This window comes from Myotis brandtii, unplaced genomic scaffold (assembly GCF_000412655.1).
Source record: "Myotis brandtii unplaced genomic scaffold, ASM41265v1 scaffold74, whole genome shotgun sequence".
Lineage (NCBI taxonomy): Eukaryota > Metazoa > Chordata > Mammalia > Chiroptera > Vespertilionidae > Myotis > Myotis brandtii.
In genome coordinates, this window is record NW_005370944.1 from 185,491 (window position 1) to 208,028 (window position 22,538).

General features: G+C 39.8%; 1 protein-coding gene and 1 pseudogene across 2 annotated transcripts in view; one reads left to right on the forward strand and one right to left on the reverse strand.

Annotated features, from left to right (window-relative positions):
• Positions 1-22,538, forward strand: part of PTPN9 (protein tyrosine phosphatase, non-receptor type 9) — a 113,821-nt gene that overhangs the window by 25,445 nt on the left and 65,838 nt on the right. For both annotated transcript variants that reach the window (XM_014530463.1, XM_005882752.2), the window contains 3 exons: positions 7,420-7,509; positions 8,197-8,321; positions 14,149-14,254. In XM_014530463.1, the coding sequence (XP_014385949.1) occupies positions 7,420-7,509; positions 8,197-8,321; positions 14,149-14,254 (321 nt within the window). The remainder of the gene's footprint in view (positions 1-7,419; positions 7,510-8,196; positions 8,322-14,148; positions 14,255-22,538) is intronic.
• On the reverse strand, positions 20,275-21,284 carry LOC106724165 (annotated as a pseudogene).

Sequence of the window (22,538 nt, forward strand, 5' to 3'; positions counted from 1 at the left end):
ACTGGAAGCAGGTATCTGGGGTTTATTTACCTTCTATAATTGAAACTTTGTTGCCTTGAGAGGAGGCAGCAGCCAGCCGGGAAGCTTGGCTTCTTCTATCATTGGGGCAACCAAGCCTCCTGCTTGCTCCAGCTCCGTGGCTGCCGGCCGCCATCTTTGTTGGGTTAATTTGCATATAGTCACTCTGATTGGCTGGTGGGCGTGGCTTGGGGCATAGCGAAGGTCCAGTCAATTTGCATGTTTGTCTACTATTAGGTAAGATTTTATTGATTCAATGAGGAAGAGAGAGATAGAAACATCAATGATGAGAGAGAATCATAGATCGGATGCCTCCTGCATGCCTCCTACTGGGGATGGAGCCCACAACCCAGGCATGTGCCCTTGACTGGAATTGAACCCGGGATCTTTCAGGCCACTTGCCATCGCTGTGTCCACTGAGCCAAACCGGCTAGGGCTTTTAAAAAAATATATATGTAGTGTTTTCAGAGAGGAAGGAAGAGGGAGAGAGAGTTAAAATCATCAATGATGAAAGAGAATCATCGATCAGCTGCCTCCTGCACACCCTCTACTGGGTATCGAGTTCACAACCCGGGCATGTGCCCTTGAGCTGAATTGAACATGGGACCCTTCAGTCCACAGGCTGAAGCTCTAGCCACTTAGCCAAACCAGCTAGGGCTGTTGATAGGAGCCATTCTGACAGGTGGAAGTGATAACCTCATTGTCGTTTTAATTTGCATCTCTCTGATGATCAGTGATTTTGAGCATTTTTTTCTATTGGCCATCTGTATGTCCTCTTTGGAGAAGGGTCTATTTAGTTCCTTTGCCCATTTTTTAGTTGGATTGTTTGTCTTCCTTTTGTTAAGTTGTATGAATTCCTTAAATATTTTGGATATTAACCCTTTATCAGATGTATCATTGCCAAATATGTTCACCCATATAGTGGGCTCCCTTTTTTTCATTTTGTAGCTGGCTTCTTTTGCTGTGCAGAAACTTTTTATTTTAATGTAGTCCCATTTGTTTATTTTCTCCTTAGTTTCCTTTGCCCTAGGTCCTAGGGCCTAGGAGATTATCTGTAAACATTTTGCTAGGAGAGATATCTGAGATTTTGCTGCCTATGGTTTCTTCTAGCATTTTTGTGGCTTCCCGACTTACATTGAAGTCTTTTATCCATTTTGAGTTTATTCTTCTATATGGTGTAAGTTGGTGGTCCAGTTTCATTTTTTTGCATGTATCTGTCCAATTTTCCCAGCACCATTTATTGAAGAGACTGTCTTGAGTCCATTGTATGATCTTGCTTCCTTTGTCAAATATTAATTGAGTATAATGGTGTGGGTCAATTTCTGGGGTCTCTATTATGTTCCATTGATCTATATGCCTGTTCTTGTGCCAGTACCGGCTGTTTTGATTATGGTGGCATCGTAGTATAACCTGAAATTGGTATTGTGATTCCTCCAACTTTGTTCTTCTTTCTCAAGATTGCTGCGGTTATTCGGGTCTTTTTTTGTTCCATATAAATTTTTGGAGTATTTGTTCTAGGTCTGTGAAATACGCTGTTGGTATTTTAATAGAGATTGGATTGAATCTGTAGATTGCCTTGGGGTCTTATGGACATTTTAATGATATTGATTTAACCAATCCATGAATACAATATATTCTTCCACTTGTTTACATCTTTTTCTATCTCTTTTTTTTTTCAGGTTTTAAAACTTTTTATTTGCATATTAAAAAATTGTGCATTCCAATAATTAAAATAATTTGAACAACAAAAAAATGGCAATCTGATTAAACTGCATTTTATAGCCCACAGGACACCTTGGACCAGCTTGGTTTTTACTCTAGATTTCACCATCGTCTCACCCAGTTCGTTCCTTCACCAACATGCAAGTTCTTTCTCTTCCCTGCCAGCCAGCCAGGCAGATGGGAACAGCAGGTGGGGCCTTAGTTGTGAGTAGTTCTGATGTGAAAAGGGGCAGCACAGTCACTTAAACTGATCCAACCTCTTTGCATTTTACAAAGTTAGACAGCTAAAAGAAGTAAAATAAGTAGGCAATGTTTGTGGAATGTACAGTGCATATTGGCGGCGTGTGCCTCATTACCATTTGCCTACTTGTTTCTCCTGTTCAATCGTTTCTTTTGAAAACAGTGGGTTTTTCTCTTGCGTTTCTGTCTTCTTCAATTTCGAATTTCTTAATCTCAGCCATATCGCAGAGGAAGCTGAGTGAGGTGCGTGAACGAGAGGAGTCCGAACTGCTCAGTGACCACCTCTGAGTCTTCTATCTCTTTTCAACGTCCTGTAGTTTTACGAATACAGATCTTTTGACTCCTTGGTTAAGATTGTTCCTAAGTGTTTTAATTGCAATGGTAAATGGGATTGCTTGTTTATTTTCTCTTTCTGAGAATCCATTATTGGTGTATAAAAAGGCCATCGATTTTTGGATATTGATTTTGTATCGTGCCAAATTCATTTATTACCTCTAGTAGTTTTTTTCTGGAGTCTTTAGGGTTTTCTACATACAATATCATATCATCGGCTAATATTTATTTTTACTTCCTCCTTCCAATTTGGATGCCTTTTATTTCTTCTTCTTATCTGATTCCTGTGGCTAGGACTTCCAGTACTATGCAGAATAAGAGTAGTGAAAGCGGACATCCCTGTCTTGTTTCTGTTCTTAGGGGAAATGGTTTTAGTTTTTGCCCTTTGAGTATGATGTTGGCTGTAGGTTTGTCATATATGGCCTTTATCATCTTGAGATACTCCTGGTATTCCCATTTTGCTGATTTTATAAAAAATGGGTGTTGGATTTTGTCTAATGCTTTTTCTGTGTCTGTTGATATGATAATTTGATTTTTGTCTTTCAACTTGTTTATGTGATGTATCACATTTATTGATTTGTGAATATTGTACCAGCCTTGCATCCCTGGAATAAATGCCACTTGGTCATGGTGTATGATCTTTTTAATATATTGCTGGATTTGATTTGTTAATATTTTAATGAGGATTTTAGCATGTATGTTCATCAGGAATATTGGCCTGTAATTCTCTTTCTTTATAGTGTCTTTATCTGGTTTTGGAATTAGGGTAATGCTGTCCTCATAAAAAGAACTTGGAAGTGTTCCTTCCTTTTGGACTTTTTGGAATAGTTTGAGGAATATAGGTGTTAGTTCTTCTTTGAATGTTTGGTAAAACTCCCCTGTGAAGCCATCCAGATTTGGGTTTTTGTTTTTTTGGAGTTTTTTTATTACTGCTTCTATTTCATCACTTGTTATTGGTCTATTCAAGTTTTCTGATTATTCCTGACCCAGTTTTGGGAGATTGTAGTTTTCCAGGAATTTGATCATTTCATCCACATTGTCCAGCTTGTTGGCATATAATTGTTCATAGTATTTGCTTAAAATCCTTTGTATTTCTGTGGTCTCAGTGGTTACTTCTCCACTTTCTTTCAGATTTTATTTATTTAGGTCCTCTCTCTTTGTTTCTTGATGAGTCTGGCTCAGTTCATCAATTTTGTTTATCCTTTCAAAGAACCAGTTCTTGGTTTCATTGATTTTTTTGTGTTGATTTTTAATTTTTGTTATCTATTTCTGCTCTAATCTTAATTATTTCCTTCCTTCTGCTTACTCTGGGCTTTTCTTGTTCTCTTTCTAGTTCTTTTAGTTTTAGGGTTAAATAGTTTATGTTTATCTTGTTTTTTGAAGTAAGCCTATAGTGCTATGAACTTCCCTCTCAGGACTGCTTTTTCTGTGTCCCAGAGATTTTGGGTTGTTGTGTGTTCATTTTCATTTGTTTCCAGGAATGTTTTGATTTTCTTATTGATCTTGTTTAATGATATGCTATTTAGCCTCCATGTGTTTGAATATTTTGGGGTGTTGTTACTATAGTTGATTTCTAATTTCATTCCACTGTGATTGGAGAAGATGCTTGATATGATTTGAATCTTCTTAAACTTGTAAAGACTTGTTATGTGTCCTAACATATGGTCTGTCTTTGTGAGTGATCCATGTGCAGTTGAGAAGAATGTATATACTGCAGCTTTGGGGTGAAATGTTCTATAAATGTCAGCTAACTCCATCTGATCCAGTGTGTCCTTTAGAGTCACTATTTTCTTGTTAATTTTTTGTGTGGAAGATATATCCAGTGAAGTCAGCAGGGTGTTAAAATCCCCTACTATGACTGTATTGTTGTTTCTTTCTCCCTGAAAGTCCTCTCTAAGTTTTTTTGTTAATGTATTTATCTGCTCCAGTATTGGGTGCATATATGTTTATCAGGCTTATATCCTCTTGTTGGATTATTTTTTCAGATACGAGTATTGCTACTCCAGCTTTTATTTCTTTTCCATTTGCATGGAAACATTTTTTCCATCCCTTCACTCTCATCCTGTGTGTGTCTTGTCCTAAGGTGGGTCTCTTGTAGATAGCATATACATTAGTCAGCGGTTCTCAACCTGTAGGTCGCGACCCCTTTGGCGGTCGAACGACCCTTTCACAGGGATCGCCTAAGACCATCCTGCATATCAGATATTTACATTATGATTCATAACAGTAGCAACATTACAGTTATGAAGTAGCAACGAAAATAATTTTATGGTTGGGTCACAACATGAGGAACTGTATTTAAAGGGCCAGAAGGTTGAGAACCACTGCATTAGGTCCTCGGGTTACGTCGGAGATTGGTTCCTATGGCGTGACTTAATGCGGTTTTCGCCATAATTTGGAACCCACCTACATAAGCACCTACGTCACTCACATGGAGCACATACACAGTAAAAATGAAGTGAAACAGTAAAAAAAAAAATTTAAAAGAAAGATAACAATTCCTGACCTTTACTTGTGGCAAATAAATGATAAAAAACATAAAGCACATATGTACATACATCGAAATGACAGAACTTTTTCTTAATAAATAAATGGGAGATGGCGATGTAACCACGAAACGACCTGCGTCGAGTCCAACATAACCTGAGGACTGTCTGTATTTGGGTCATGTTTTTGTAACCATTCAGCTACCCTATTTCGTTTGGAGCATTTAATATATTTAAATTTAAGGTTATTATTAATAGGTTCTTATTTATTGCCATTTTAATTCTGTATGCCTAGATTTCTCCCTCTATTTCTTTTTCTCATTACAGCAGTCTCTTTAGCATTTTTTGTAATGCTGGCTTGGTTGTGATGTACTCCTTTAGCCTTTTTTTGTTTGGGAAGCTCTTTATCTCACCATCCACTTTGAATGATAGTCTTGTTGAATATAGTAATCTTGGTTTCAGATACAGTGGGGCCTTGACTTACGAGTGTCCTGACTAACGAGTTTTTCGAGATACGAGCCATCTCTCGGCCGATTTTTTGCTTTGAGTTGCGAGCTAAAATTCGGGTTACGAGCCAGCTTCAGATATCCCACCGCTAGTTGGCACAGCGAACGTCACAGTGAACACCACAACATCAGCCCAGCATCATGTGTCTCACTCGTTCACTTTTTGATTTGACATACGAGTAATTTGAGTTACGAGCTCCATCACAGAACGAATTAAACTCGTAAGTCAAGGCCCCACTGTACTTGCTTTCCATTACCTTGAGTACTTCATGCCATTCCCTTCTGGCCTACAGAGTGTCTAATGAGAAATCAGGTGTCAGCCTTATGGGAGCTCCTTTATAGGTAACAGTTTGCTTTTCTCTTGCTGCCTTTAAGATTCTCTCTTTGCCTTTAATTTTTTGCATTTTAATTAGGATGTGTCTGGCCATGGAGCTGTTTCAGTTCTTCTTCCTTGAGACTCTCTATGACTCCTGAATTTCTGTGACTTTTTCCTTCTGCCATTATTTCTTCAAACATGTTCTTTATCTCTTTCTCCCTTTCTGTCTTTTTTGGCACAGCTACTATTTAAATATTGTTACGTTTCATGTTGTCCCACAGATCTCTTAAGCTGTCCTCCTGTTTTTTGTGGGGTTTTTTCTTTGTTCTCTGATTGAGTGATTTTTTTCAACCCTGTCTTCTAATTCACTGATTTGATCCTCCGCTTCCCCTAATCTGCTGTGTATTCCTTCTAATATGTCTTTTATTTTTGCCATGTCACTCTTTATTTCCGTCTTTATAGTTACTACATGTTTCTCATGCTGTTGAGCATGTTTAACATCATTATTCTGAACTCTATATCAGATATTTTTTTTCTCCATTTCATTTATATCTTTGTCTGGAGAATTCTCTTGTTCTTTAATTTGGGGGTTGTTTCTTTGTATCCTCATTTTGGCTGCCTGTTTGGGTTTATGACCATCTATTAGGTAGGTTTGCTACACTAACTTCTAGTGCAGGATAGTGTCAAATGCTGTTTCTGATTAATTAGACCAGGCAAAGACTCAACTCCTCCAGAGACCTCCAATTCCTACAGACTGATAGGATTCTGTCTTAAATAGTCCTTAAGTAATCATTTACAGGTGTGGCAAGAGTTTTTCAACAGGTTGGGGCAATTGCTTCTGCCTGGAGACTAACTCTCATACTCTGTCTCCTATTGAGCCTCAGAACTTTGCACCTTGGGGCAAGGTGTTTTCCAATATGGTGGGTCAGCTTTCTTCCCCCCAGGCAAAGTCTCCTGTATAGCAAATGTCTGTGTGAGAAAGATGACTCAGCACAGGAAACCAGGGTGTCTGCCTTCTGAGCTCTAACTCCAGAGCCCCCAATCCTGGCTTCTGCCCACACAGCTCCAGTGCACTCTGCCCTCCCTCTGCCAGAGCACAAGATGAGTGGCTATATACTAAATTTTATGCTTTGGCCCCCCCCTTTTTTTAAAATATATTTTATTGATTTTTTTTTACAGAGAGGGAGGGAGAGAGAGAGTTAGGAACATGGATGAGAGAGAAACATCGATCAGCTACCTCCTGCACACCCCCTACTGGGGATGTGCCTGCAACCAAGGTACATGCCCTTGACCGGAATCGAATCTGGGACCCTTCAATTCGCAGGCTGACGCTCTATCTACTGAGCCAAACCGGTTAGGGCTGTGCTTTGGCCTTTTAAGAGGTTGCCTGCATTTCTAGCCGTCTATTCCTGGCAGACAGCAACCCTTGTCTTCCATTGATTATTCTGGAAGTTTTTTTGTATTTTAGTTGTAATTCCTGGGAGTGTGTCCATGCAGCATTCACTTACTCTGCCACCATTTTTAATCTCTTTAAAATATATATATATAAAAAATTTATTATTTTAAAATATTTTTTATTGATTTTCATTTTTTCATTTTTTTTTTAGAGAGAGAGAGAGTAGAAGGGAGCTGGAGAGAGAAACATTGATGTGAGAGTGAAACATTGATAGACTGCCTCCTGCACGACCCCTACCGGGGAACCTTTTGGTGCATGGGATGACACACAACCCAACTGAGCCACACTGGCTAGGGTGCATAGTATTTTTATATTAATTTATCTTGTGTGCTTTATTTTTAGGAAACACGAAGGAAGGAAGGCATTGTGAATCTGAAACCTCATGAAGAACCTCTCCGTTCTGAGATTCTTAGTGGAAAATTCACCATCTTAGTGAGTCTTCATGGACCCCTCTTGTAATGTCTCATTATTTCTTTTTGTAGCTGTTGTCCTCTTTGGACTTTGTTGCTGCATACCTTATGCCGAATCTAGAGAGTTTCCACAGTCAGGAGCAGATGTAAAGCAGCTGTGCAATTTGGCATAAAATTATTCTAGTAATAATTGAAATTATTGAAAATCAGTTGTACTGTAGATTTAGAAAATTTTTTTCATTGGTCCATAACAGTCAAGGCCTTTGGAATGGGTATATAATGTGTCAGAGGCCCGTCCTATGTTATTGAATGCAAGCTTCAATTAGAAATCATAGCCTTGCAGGTAAGTATACAATGGGTGGATTTTATAGTTTTCCTCTGCTGTTTGTTTCTTTTGGCATCCTGCCTGGGAAATTAGCTAATCAGCCAGTGTAAACCATATTTTAATTTCTGCAATTGAAGATTTAAGATAATGTGTTTTTTCCCTATCACTGAAATATAGTTTGGGGCGGGGGGTTTCTGAGAATCATTCGTGGGATGACATAAACTTTCTTCCCTTCCCTTTCTGAAGCAATTGATGCAAGTCAGAGAAGTATTGCCAGTATCTGTTATCTTCATATCGGAAAGCTGTGTCCAGGATATAATAATCCTTAGAGGTTATTGGGATTTTCTATTTGATTTATAATGTCTTTTGTTTTATTTGCTCTAGGATGTTCGGGACCCAACAGGAGCCTCCATTGCCCTCTTCACTGCCAGATTGCATCATCCCCACAAATCAGTGCAACATGTGGTACTTCAGGCTCTGTTTTACTTGTTAGACAGAGCTGTGGATAGGTGAGATTATCTTTTAGGTGGTCAACATTCATATGGGAAAGTGACAGTTCTTGATTTGATAAAACTTAGCAGTGCCTTCCATATGTTTCTTGGATATGTCCTGAGCAGTGAGTGCTACGTATGGAAAATGTCCCATGTCCTTCAAGGCTTGGCATGTTTCCAGATACTATCAAGCTGGTGGGTTTTCTGTATCTTTACCTGCTATCTCTTTTCAGAATAACAGAAACTGAGAAAGCAAATAGCAATTTAAAAATATTTCTTTTATTTTTTATTTTTTTTGAAAACATCGTTATTCTACTTGATGGTTGAAGGATAATTTGGCTGCAGTGGTGTTGTGTACTTTCAGAGTCTGAGCAGTGCATCCAAGGTCTCCCTGCTTGTGTGTTGGATGACAACCCCCTCCCCCCTGCTGGGGCTCCTTTTCTTCTTGTGCTGCTGGGCCACCTCTCTGAACCTCCCAGACCAGCCTCTGCTGTCCCTTTAAAAAAAATTTTTTTTTTTAAATTGATTTCAGAGAGAAAGGGAAAGAGAGTGAGAGACAGAAACATTAATGATGACAGAGAATCATGATCAGCTGCCCACAACCCGGGCATGTGCCCTGACCTGGAATCGAACTGTGAACTCCTGATTCATAGGTCAATGCTCAACCACTTGAGGCACCATCCTAGGCCCCTCCCCCCCCTTTTTTTGATTAATCCTCATTAGAGAATATTTTTTCCATTGATTTTAGAGAGAGTGGGAGGGAGGGGAAGAGGGAGAGAGGAAAAAGAGAGAGAAACATTACTTTGAGAGAGCCACATCAATTGGTTGCCTCCCCCATCAGCCCCAAGCAGGGTGGGGAATCTGCAACCAGGTATGTGCCCTTGACTGGAATTGATCCCACGACCCTTCAGTTCCAGGGCTGACCCTCTAACCATTGGGCAACACCAGCCAGGGCAATATTTAGTGATTGATTTGAGAGAGAGAGAGAGAAACATCAATTTGTTGTTCCACTTACAATTCATTGGTTGCTTCTTGTATATGCCCTGACCAAGGGTTGAACCTGCAACCTTGACATATCTGGTTAACACTCTAACCAACTGGGCTACCTGGTCAGGGCCTGTGCTGGTTCTTTTTGTTTACTCGTCCCTGATTGTTGACTTTTCAAAACCCTCTGGGGCCTCAGTATCTTTGTAAAATAGGAAAAATGGTATTTAACTCAGAGGATTTTGACAATCAGGAGTGAAGAGTCCAAAAGTATAAAGTTAAGTAAAATCTTGTTTATCAATAGGCACATAAACAAAAAAAAAACCAGTTCAGGTTATATCTCTCCCCCTCTAAGGTAAATAATATCATTAATATTCTATAGAAAAGGAAACTGAAGTCCCAAGAAGTTATATGACTCTTTTACAGTCATCACATATTGGTCCAAGCAGTTTTAAGATCCTGTATTTTTTTCTCTTGGCTAGAGCATTTGTACCCTGCTATGTTGTTTTTCTGCTGTACTTTTTACCTTCGTGCTTGCCTTTACAGCTTGTTATTGCTCTGGATGTTATGGGCTGGTCCTCTGGGTTAGGAGTGATATATTTAGGGCTGATACCTGATACAGTAACAGAACTCTGCACAGCTTTAGTCATACTATGGATTTAAGGGATGGGAATAGCCAAAGGATTGTCTCAGTTGAAGCTCTCTGTCTAGTTTACTTGTTACTGCCTTGTTAATGTTATTTTCATAGTATTTAGCTTCTGCTTTTGATGCTTAGCGGGAGATAGATCTAAACTACACACAACGTTGTTCTGAAAAGGAGAAGTTACTAAGGAGAGAGGACCAGTGGTCTCAGGGGCCCAGTACTGCACAATTAGAAGTGTGGAGTGTCTCAGTTCTTTTCGGTGATTGGTCTTCAGGCATGATTTCCAGAATATAGGTTCCTTTAAAATTCTACTTTAACTCAGGGAAATGAATGAAAGACCCCTTTACCAGAAAATTCAGTATTGGCCTTCTTCCTTGGGCAGCTTAGAGAGTCAAAGCTCTCATATAGGCATGGCAGTAACCAAAGCTTGCTCTTTCCAGTTTGAGTATTTGATCCCACAGGAGCACCATAAAGGTAAAATCATAACATTTTTCATGATGTCCATTTCTTTCTTAAAAACCCTAGTGACCCCTCATTATTTAGAAGGTGCATAAATGTCTTTTCTCCAAGGAAAATCTTCTCAATAGTGAGAAGAAATTCTTGTTTTCCCATGTTACCTTGAACCAGGATGGAAGAGGAGGAAAGCTCTCCTCTTTATTATATAATGCCCTTTTTTAAGGTCCAACCTCTATGACTGGCCCTGTCACCACTCCAACCTGTCACAAATAAAATTCTTTTTATTCTGACTTTAATAGCAGTTGTTACTAATACTGATCATTTTGTGTTTAATTATGCATGGCTTTAATGATGTTATTTATTTTATATTATTTTTTTTAAAAAATCTATTACTAGATTGTAAGCTCCATAAGGGTAGAGTACCTTCTTTTTTAACATTACATAAGGGAAAATTCCCAAATCTCCCTAGGTGGAGAAGAAATGCTACCATAAATTTCCACATGCCCATCATCCATGGTCTTCAAAGTGATCTGTAACCAATCTTGTTTCATTGATAGTTCCTCATCCACCCCTCCCCTCGATTTTTTTGAAGCATGTGAAGGACTGTGTTTTAAACTTCTTGGTGTTCCCAGTAGCATCCAGCTCAGGAATCAAATTCAGGAGGGAAGCAATTATTCTTAGTAGGGAATTAGCTATTATTGTAAACCTCATATTCTATACCCAGAAAAGTGAAAATCCTATCCCATTTTTATTTATTTCATGTGCCTTCAGAGGATGAACAGTTTTTGGAAATATAGAACCTGCATCATTTTGTAAGATTGCTTTTTAAAAATTAAATTCTAGCCCTAGCCAGTTTGACTCAGTGCCCTTTGGTCCATGCCAGCCTGGGGACCAAAGGGTACCGGGTTGGATTCTGGTCAAGGGCATGTACCTTGGTTGCATGCTCCTCCCCGGCCTGGGCCCTGGCCAATGCTCTATCGATATTTCTGTCTGTCTTTCCCTCTCTCTTCCATTCTCTCTAAAAATCAATGGAAAAAATATCTTCGGGTAAGGATTAAAAAAAAAAATTGCCCTAGCCAGTTTGGCTCAGTGGCTAGAGCTTTGGCCTGCGAACTGAAGGGTCTCAGGTTCGATTCTAGTCAAGGGCACATGTCCAGGTTGCAGGCTCGATCCCCTGTGTGTGTGTGGCGGTGGGGGGGGTGGGGGCGTGCAGGAGGCAGCCAATCAATGATTCTCTCTCATCATTGATGTTTCTCTCTCTCTCTCCCTCTCCTTTCCTCTCTGAAATCAATAAAAAAAATACTTTAAAAAAATTAAATTCTATTTCCTCTGGCACTGTCTTCTCTCTGTTTCAGTCTCCTGCCTCAAGCTGGAGCTGTGAGGGGAAATTCTATAATTCTTTGAATTTGGTCTTTGATGAGTTTGTGAAGAAATGAGAAGTCTCTAGACCTGGATAGTAATGGTGCCATTCGATTAATAGCATCTTTGCTCTTGATGAATCATAATCTCTCTGGGGTCATAAAAAGAGTCAAGATTTAGCATATTAGGGGCCATTTGAAGGGGCTGCTAGAGAAACTTGGGTGTACCTCACAATTAGATATTTTTAAAATACTACTTTGTGAATTGGTGCTTCTGTCTTAGATTTTATTGAAAGAATAAAGGTATAGAGGCTTCCAGGAGGTCATACAAAAAAATTAGTGTACAAAATAACATGAGACCCTGATTTCAGGATTGTGTTTTGAGCCAAAATTTTTTCTCAATTTTAAATAAATGTGAAAACTCTTACAATTACCTGTGAATAGTCCAGTCAAGTAATAATTTATTCTGTGTATAGACTAAAACAAGTAAGGATCTGGCTTGGTAGAAGAGGCAACTTTGAAAAGTACTTAGCCATTAAGGTTGCACTGAGGAATACTTTTCATATCTTCATGTGTTCCCAACTTCAATCTTGGAATAGGCTCACCACCTTTCAGTTTACCTTTTTTTATGTAAGAAAACATTTCTTGAGTAAATTACAGAGGTAGATTCCATTGATTTTTAGAGAGAGTGGAAGGGACAGGGAGAGACAGAGAGAGAGAACCATCGATGTGAGAGAGACACATTGATTGGTTGCCTCCTTGCACGTGCCCTGACCTGCAACCAAGGTATGTACCCTTGGCAGGAAATCAAACCCGGGACCCTTCAGTCCACAGACTGATGCTCTATCCACTGAGCCGAACTGGCTTGGGCCAATTTACTTTTGAGGATGTTTTCCAAAGACTATTTGTGGGTTCTCTTCCTACAAGTCAATAGATACAAATTCACAGTCATTAAGCTTAGAGTTTGTTTTTGTTTTTTTAGTTTTTCACAAGTATAATGTATTTTCTTCATGATAGCTTCCAGTCCACTGGATTACAATTCAGTGACCAATCATTATGGGCCTGTGTTGCAAGGACTGTGCTAGGGACTGTTGGGGATAATGAGTGAACAAAACCCATTTCCACTCTAGGAGAGAATCAGATAACTATACAAAGTTGGTATACTTTAAGAGCTGTAATAAAGATCCACAGGAAGATTTGTGGGGCTTCAAGAAGGAGAAGTATGGCAGGCAGTACATTTGATTATAGTTATCAGGGAGACAGATCTTCATGGAAGAGGAAACTTTTGAGCTGAACATGGAATGTTATAGAATTTGGATAGGCAGATTCAGACACATACAAGAAAACAGTTCAAATTTCAATAACCTAGATGCTCTGGAACATTCTCAACTTAGGAGATTTGTACTTGATAAATCTGGACAAATATGCATCAGTAAGTATGATTCCAATCCCAATTCTAACATGTGAGGCTTTTCCCAACACTATCAAGCAGTTCTTTCACACCAGCTCAGGGGTCCACAATTCACCTCAGTTCTGACACTGTCTACCTGGAGATAGCCTCAGGTCCCACAGGTTAAGGATTTTCAGTCCTAAACACTGTCTCCTTCTACCCCCTTCAGATACCAATGGCAATTCCAGGTTGTCACCTCTGCTTCTGACCAATAGGCTGTGTAGATCAGAGGTTTCAACCACCCATTCCTTGAATTTGATGAATTTGCTAGAATGGCTCACAGAACTCAGAGCAATATTTTACTTACTAGATTACCGATTTATGATAAAAGAATATAACCCAGGAACAGCCAGATGGAAGGGATGCATAGAAGGGATGAGGAAGGAACACGGAGTTTCCATACCCTCTCTGAGAGAGCCATTCTCCCAATACCTCAACATGTTCATCAACTTGGAAGCTCTTTGAACCCCATCCTTCTGAATTTTTATGGAGGCCTCATTACTTAGGTGTGATAGAATAAATCATTATCCATTGGTGATTGAACTCAGTCTCTAGCCCCTCCCCCACACTTCCTTCCCAGGTGGGGATGGAGCTGAAAGTGTTTGGTTTCCCTGGCAACCAGCACCCATCCTTAGTAACTTAGTGACATTCCAGCAGTCACCTCAATGACAACAGATACCTTTATTGAGCTCTTCACTTAGGAAATTCCAAGAGTTTTCAGAATTATGCCAGGAGCAGGGTCAAAGACCAAATATATAGTTCTTATTACAAATCACAGTATCACAATAAGCATAGCAGATACCAAAGGTAAATCATCTTTTTGTAAGGCTAGTGTTCAGGGAGGCGGTTATTTTGGTCCCAAATGTGTCCCATGCTTTTGTTTTTGCCCCAGGCTTTCAATCTGCCTCATTCATCTGATTACTTAAATGTTTTTGTTCAATGGTTGCTTTACAGCTTTGAAACTCAGAGAAATGGACTGGTGTTTATCTATGACATGTGTGGTTCTAATTATACCAACTTTGAGCTGGATCTTGGCAAGAAAGTCCTAAACCTGCTGAAGGTAAGGCTGTGACAGGGCCCTCTTAACTCCTATAAAGGTTAGGATACTTTTTTTTCTATTCTTTGAATTTAGGAATGATGTAAATTTTAGACATTGTGTTCCATTTAAAGGCCACCTATAAAAGATGACTAACTGATTACTGCTTCCTCAGAACAAGAAATGGTCTTAAAAGTAAAATGGGAAGAATTTAAATAAGAAATGCACAAGAACATTCTGAATCATAAAGGTGTGGCATGTCTCTTTCCTGGAGTTTTGTAGAATAAGAATGAATGAAGTGGCCAGTGTCCATGAAAACTGTCATTAGCCAGTGACTTTCAGACTTTAACTCAACCTAGTCAGAAATATGTGTGGGGGTTTTTTTAATTACAATTTTTTTTTAATCCTCACTCGAGGATATGTTTTTATTAATTTTAGAGAGAGGAAAGGAGAGAGAGAGAGAAATATCTATCGATTGCCTCTCTTTGTACTTGCCCTGACCAGAGATTAAACCCACATTCTAGGTGTATGCCTTGAACAGGAATCGACCCACAACCTTTTGGTATATGGGTCAACGTTCTAAGCAACTGAGCCACCCTGCCAGGGCCAGAAATATATTTTACATTATGACTTAGTGCACAAATATGTAGAGTTACATACATAGATAAGGTTATTAATCACTTATCACAAACTCTTAGGTCCAGAAGGCTTTTGTAATATCTTGAACTTTAAAAGATAACATGGCCCTAGCTGGTTTGTCTCAGTGGATAGAGCATCGGCCTGTGGACTGAAGGGTCCCGGGTTCAATTCCGGTCAAGGGCACATGCCCCGGTTGTGGGCTTGATCCTCAGTAGGGGGTAAGCAGGAGGCAGCCAATCAATGACTCTCTCATTATTGATGTTTCTATCTCTCTATCCCTCTCCCTTCATCTCTGAAATCAATAAAAATACATTTAAAAAAAAGAAGATAACATGTATACCATGCTATAACCAAACATTAATATTTCTGCAATGGAATGTATTATAAGGAGTGTAAAAGAATAAAGGCTGCCCTAGCTGGTTTGGTTCAGTGGATAGAGTGTTGGACTTTGGACTGAAGGGTCCCAAGTTCGATTCCAGACACACCACACACGTCCACACACTCCTCTATCACTTCCTTGTGCTCTCACACTCTCTCCCTCCCTACCTTCCTGCTGGTCGCCATTTTCCTCTCCCAAGTTCGATTCCAGTCAAGGGTTTATGCCCGGGTTGCAGGCTCGATCCCCAGTTGTGCAGGAGGCAGCCGATCAATGGTTCTCTCTCATCGTTGATGTTTCTATCTCTCTCTCCCTCTCCCTTCCTCTCTGAAATCAATAAAAATATATTTTAATAAAAAAGAAAAAGAATAAAGGCTATGAATAGCCTAGGGCATTTCAGATTAGTTTTCGCTAATTTTTAAAAAATATATATTTTATTGATTTTTACAGAGAGGGAGAGGGATAGAGTTAGAAACATCGATGAGAGAGAAACATCAATCAGCTGCCTCCAGCACATCTCCAACTGGGGATGTGCCCGCAACCAAGGAACATGCCCTTGACCGGAATCGAACCTGGGACCCTTCAGTTCGCAGGCCAACGCTCTATCCACTGAGCCAAACCGGTTAGGGCTGCCCTGTGAATTAAAAAATATATATATATATTTTTTTATTGATTTCAGAGAGAAAGGGAGAGGGAGAGAGAGATAGAAACATCAAGGATACGAATCATTGATCGGCTGCCTCCTGCACATCCCTTACTGGGGATCGCAACATGGGTATGTGCCTGATCGGGAATTGAACTGTGACCTCCTGGCTCATATGTCGATGCTCAACCATTGAGCCACACTGGCCAGGCTGCCCTGTGAATTTTTGCACCAAACTTATGAAAGAAATTTAAGGTTTTCAGAATTATTTAGATTTTAGAATCTGTGGATAGGGATGTGTGTATCTGTGTATACATATTTATAAAACAAAACAAGCTTTACCCTTACTGTGAGTAGTCATTTTGATTATTCTCTTCTATTTCATATTTTTAAAATGTTAGTTATGACCTATTAAATTAAATTCAGGACCCACTGAGTGACAAACATTCATCTAGGAGTCTATGGAGTCTTTGTTCCAGGACCTCACTTGGGAGTACTGGGGAACTAGATTTCTAGAGGTGTTGATTTACTATTACAGTTGTTTTCTGGGACTTGAATTTTTCACTCATTATTTTACTGAAATTCCTCTTGTGGTATGTAGTTGTGATTTACTCCTTTTTATTGATAGTTGAAGGATTGTTATTTTTTAATTCGTCATCCGTTGGTGCATATATATCAATTTATTCATCTGCTTTTCTACTAATGGCTCCTTGAATTGTTTCCTGATTTTTGCTATGAATAGTGCTGCTATGAATACTTTTATACTTTTCTTCTGGTGCATGTGTGCAGGTGTATCTCTAGGTCATTGTTTCTCAAATGTTTTTTCATTATTGCCTCACTTAGGAGCCTTTCATAGACATCACCCTTCCCCTCAAGTTAGTCCTCTTCTAATAAAATTCTAATACCACAGATGTACTGACTGCATATCAGTGCTTTATGCATAAAAAGAGTATGATTTTTTTTGCCTATACCCTACTCTCCTCAAAACTATTTTATCCCCTTGAGGGTAGTATCACCCCTGTTGAGAATGTTATGTTCTAGAGCAATGGTAGGGAACCTTGTTTCTTCCAAGGGCCATTTGGATATTTATAACATCATTCATGGGCCAAACATTTTATTAACTTATCCCTAATGCCTTGGCAGGGCTAGACCAAATGATTTTGTGCACCTCATATAGCCTGCGGGCCAGACATTCCCCACCCCTGCTCTAGAGTATATACCTAGGAGTAGAATTATTGGGTCTTTGAAGGTTCAACTTCATAAAATAGTGTCAAATTGTTTTCCTAAATGGTTGTACCCACCTGCCATGTGTAAAATTTCCATTGGTCCACATCCTCTCCTGTGCCACGCCAGCACGGCCAAGGGTGAACCTGAGGAGGGGCGGTGAAGGGTTGAAGAAAAGACAGATAAGAGAATACAGCTGGGGCTCAGTAGATCTCCCGTACCTGAGTGAGGACACAAAAGACCCAGCCTGCAAGCCGATGCTTTATTTTATAGTCTGATTAAAACAAGCGTAGATTAACATGTATACAAATGTTCTTGTTTTGGCAACCCTATCTGCCCCTCCCACAGCCCATTAGCTACTTAGGAAGGAATTAGGGAGGGCTACAAGGTCAGGCTTAATTATGCTAGGAGAGCTCTGTCCTCCAGGCTGGGACTTGTTTGTGGTCCTACCACAGGTCAGCCCAAGGCTTGACCCTAGAGCCGCTCCCTACACTCTCCAACACTTGGTGATGTTAGACTTCTTTTTTTTTAATTTAAATATTTTATTGTTGACACTATTGTAGATGTCCCCCATTTTCCCCCTTTTACCACCTCCACCCAGGCCCCATCCCCCTCCCTTAGCCCTCGCCACACTATTATCTGTGTCCATGGGCTATACATGTATGTTCTTTAGCTAATTCCTTCACTTTCCTTTATCCAGTCCCTCTCACCCTCTTCCCCTCTGACATTTGTCAGTCTGTTCCATGTATCCATGCCTCTGGTTCTATTTTGTCAGTTTATTTTGTTCATTAGACTGGAAATATTAGTGTGATCATATGGTATTTGTCTCTCTCTGACTGGTTTATTTTGTTTAACATAATAATCTCCAAGTCCATCCATGCTATTGCAAAGGTTAAGATCTCATTTTTTACAGCCTCATAGTATTCAATTGTGTAAATATACCACAGCCTTTATATCCACTCTTTCTCTTGGTGCCCTTAAAATTCTCTCTCTGTCTTCAGTGTTTGCCATTTTAATTATGATGTGTCTTGGTGTGAGTCTCCTTGTGTTCATCTTGATTGGGATTCTGCTTCCTGAACATGTGTGATTTTTTCTTTCACCAGGTTAGGTACATTTTCTGTCTTTTTTGTTGTTATTCCTCACCTGAGGATATTTTTTCCATTGATTATTAGAAAGAGTGGAAGGGAGGGGGAGAGGCAGAGAGAGAGAAACATCAATGTGAGAGACACATTGATTGGTTGTCTCCTGGACTCACCCCAACTGGGGATTGAACCTGCAACCAAGGTATGTGTCCTTGATTGGAATCGAACCCAAGATCCTTCAGTCCAAGGGCCAACGCTCTAATCACTGTGGTTGGGCTATACTTAGGACACCTCAATTGGTTGCCTGTGCACATACTTTGACCAGGTCAGGGATCAAGCCTGCAGTTGAGGTACGTGCCCTTGACCAAATGCATGACCCTTCAGTCTGTGGGCCAACACTCTAAACGCTGAGCCAAACTGGCTAGGATTTTGTCATTGTTTCTTGAAACAGGTTTTCTATCCTTTGCTCACTCTCTTCTTCTGGCACCCCTATGATGTAAATATTGTTGTTCCATGTTGTCCCAAAGTTCCATAAACTATTCTAATTTTTTAAAAAATTTTGTTGTTGTTGTTGATTGGCTTTTTTTTACCTGTCTTCCGAATCACTGATTCTATCTTCTGCATCAGCCAGCCTACTTTTTTTTTCCCCTCTGTACATGGCTTTTATTACTTACATAATACAATATAGCATCAATGCTGGATAGCATGATTATGTACAATACATAAATATGAACTATCTGTACACATCTGCAAATCTAACTCAGAACTAAGGTACAAAGATTTGAAAGCAAAATTGAATGCTTTAAGAACAAAAGTAAAACTAAGACTGAGCACTGCAATAAATCAGAAGTAGTGCCTCAAGTACATACTTGATTATTTACAGATGAAAACGCATTACCACAACACTAATCTAACTATACTCATTTATGTATAAAAAACACAAGTTTCATACATCACAGAAAACCTTCCATTATAACACAGAAGTGATATTACCAGACAAGCATCAATGAAGTATACTGCCTCTTCTAGTTGTTATTGTACAATGCTGTAAATAATGCAGCCCATGCAACACACCCAAGAACACTAGTCCTATACCCAAGTACAATTAATATGATAAAGCAGCCCTCTGCAAGTGGTGCTGGATACCACTAAGAAGTCTACTGCAGCCATGTTGGTTATGATTTTTCATGCAGAAGAGTACAGTTACATTAAGAACTGAAGTCTTTTAAAAAGCTCTAAATATTCTTTCTTGAACCAAAACATTCAACAGGAGATGCACATGAAAAATTAACTGTTCAGATACCTTTGCAACTTAATATTCAGATGCATGTTATTCAATAGAGCTGCTGTATGTGGAAACCAAATGCAGAGTTTTAATTTCTTCTTGTGAACAAATTAATCCTAGTGCAGTTCTGTGCTAGACATTTTTAGCAATGAGTAATGCAGACATCTTCTGGTGCAGGCCAGCACAATAAGCTTCAATGATAACTCCAAGACCCTATTGCTTGATGCTTTTACTCATAACCAATTGCAATGTTTACCTTTCACAGAATGTCTTATTTGACAGCTTTTAGACCAATTAGCCAGGCATACATATGGCATCAAATACTGGTTTCACGGAAAGGTCTGACCCTCTTTATTATCTTCTTCCTGCTTCCAGTGAACATGTTGTAGAAATTAACATGGTGAAGTTTAACTATGATAGAAGTAGACTGCCAGTCCTTTTCTGGTGTACTATCTTTTAGAAAAATACAGGCACATAACAGTAGCCAAAGATTATACCTTGATACATTCCCAAAAGGCAGGTATGCTGCAAACATGCAGAGAGTTCATGTGTTTTGTTTGGCACGTAGGAACTAAATTTTGTCCCCGTTATCTGTGAAATTCATTTTGATATGCAGATTTTCATCCAATTTTATTCAAGGGAGGGCATATACATTTTATAGGGCTGTATTTATCCAATTCTGCCTGTAACAAACACCCAAAGATTCTAAAATATCAATTATAAGACAGACAAGTAGTACAAAGTAAAACTCTGGAGAACATCAAAGGAAAATGACCAAGCATCTGCTCTTTAATATTTTCCTATGATATATTAAAACTAGAGGCCCGTTGCACAAAGAGATTTGCGTAATAGGCCTTCCTTCCCTGGCTGCCGGCATCGGTTTTCCTCTGGCACCCAGGACCCAGGCCTTCGCTCTGGCTGCAGTGGAGAAGCCAAGCCTCTTCAGTCTTCAGTCTTCAGTCATCTTCAGTCTTCAGTCTTTGCTCTGCGCCTGCATATGCAAATTAACCGCCATCTTTGTTGGGTTAATTTGCATACTCATGATTGGCTGGTGGGTGTAGCAGAGTGACACCAATTTGCATGTTTCTCTTTTATTAGTGTAGATAAAAACAAAGTTTCAGTCTCTTCACAAGTAGTAATTTATATTCTCTGGATTCTTTTTTCTGATTTTTGCTGCAGCTTCTCCTTTGTAATCATACGGACAGTTGTGCTTGTCAGAGTAACAGTGAAGTCCACAAAACAAATTTCCACATCAGCAGTCAAACCCTGTAAGGCCAACTTTCTTTCTGCACATGAAACATCTATTCTTCTTTGGTTTGGGTAACTCAGGAGCTTTTTCTTCACTTTGAGAAGTACTGGGTTGAGAAACTGATGAACTGGGCTGAGTGACAACTGGCTCTGACACCTCTGTTTTCAGGGTAGTTATTTTGTCCTCTGATTTCAAATGAGCATTTGAAATGCTCATTTCTATCCTTTGCTGAGTTACAGGCAAGGCAGCCACAGGCACATTTCTTGATTTTTCAGATGTGCTGCCAGCAGCACCTTCACAGTTGTTTAAACTAGTGTCTGCTCTTTGCACAGATGCAGAATCTGAGGTAGGACTGTTGGAACCGCTAGCTGTCCCCATTGGGTTAATTCTGCACTATTCTGCTGCCTCTAAAGATGTTCTTTGTAGCAAATAGAACATATTCCATTTGTCCTAGGACTCCCATAAATGCTACATCCTGTACTACACAGCATGGGCCCTGGGGTCTGGTTAGTCTCCTGAGCCATATTTTTCTGCAGTTGCATCACAATGCATGTGGGATATCGATGTGAGATAGTTCGATGTTTCTCTCTGTCTCTCCTCCTCCTTTCAATGTTTCTCTCTGTCCAGCCATCCTACTTTTAATTCCCCCCAGTGTATCCTTGATGGTATTCTTCACTTCCGACTGGTTCTTAGTCATGGTTTCTAACTTCTTTTTCATGTCAATGTTGTTCCCACTAAGTTCCTTTTGATTCCTATTAAGTTCCTTGTAGTTTTCACTAAGTTTCTTGAGCAGCTTTATAACCATTACTCTGAACTCTATATCTTATCAATTGATTGCCTCCATTTCATTTTACTCTTTTTCTGGAGCTTCCTCTTTTTCTTTCATTTGGGGTTGTTTCTTTGTCTCCCCATTTTAGCTGTATTTTTGTGTTTGTTTCTTTTTTTTTTTTTGAATCATATATGAGGTTTATTCCAGTACTGCTGGCAGTATGGGAGAGCAGCAGGTCATCCACAAAAATCTGCTCTGCAGCCCCCCATAAGCCAGCTGCTTATATAGGGTAAGACAAAGATTACATGGGGAAGTAGGGATTACAGACATGGGGAAATAGGAGGCTGGGGTGGGACTCCATTGTTTGGGCGATAAGATTGTTAATCTTTCCATGATAATAGGCAGTTCCTGAATAACAATGGTTCCAAGGTTGATTTCCAGGTCCTGGGGGTGTACAACTCCCAGCCAGGTCGGAATATCCTTTCTTTAACCAACCCAAGGCAATTATGGTTAACAGAGCATGATTAATATTTCCCATAAATAGCTAGTCCCCAATATTTCTATTTTTTTTAAAAATATGTTTTATTGATTTTCTACAGAGAGGAAAGGAGAGGGACAGAAAGTTAGAAACATCGATGAGAGAGAAACACCGATCAGCCGCCTCCTGCACGCCCCCCACCGGGGATGTGCCCGCAACCAAGGTACATGCCCCTGACCGGAATCGAACCCGGGACCCTTGAGTCCGCAGGCCGAAGCTCCATCCACTGAGCCAAACCGGTTCTGGCTATTTCTATTTTTGCTCCTAACATTTCCCCACTGATATTTCTATCATCTCATATCTATGAGATTAGTTTTAGATGAAAAAGTCTCATCTTGCCCTAGCTGGGTGGCTCAGTGGATAGAGCATCAGCCTGTGATCGGAAGGGTCCCAGGTTCGATTCCAGTCAAGGGCACATGCCCAGGTTGCAGGCTTGATCCCCAGAAGGGGGCATGCAGGAGACCTCAATCAATGATTCTCTCTCATCATTGATGTTTCTATCT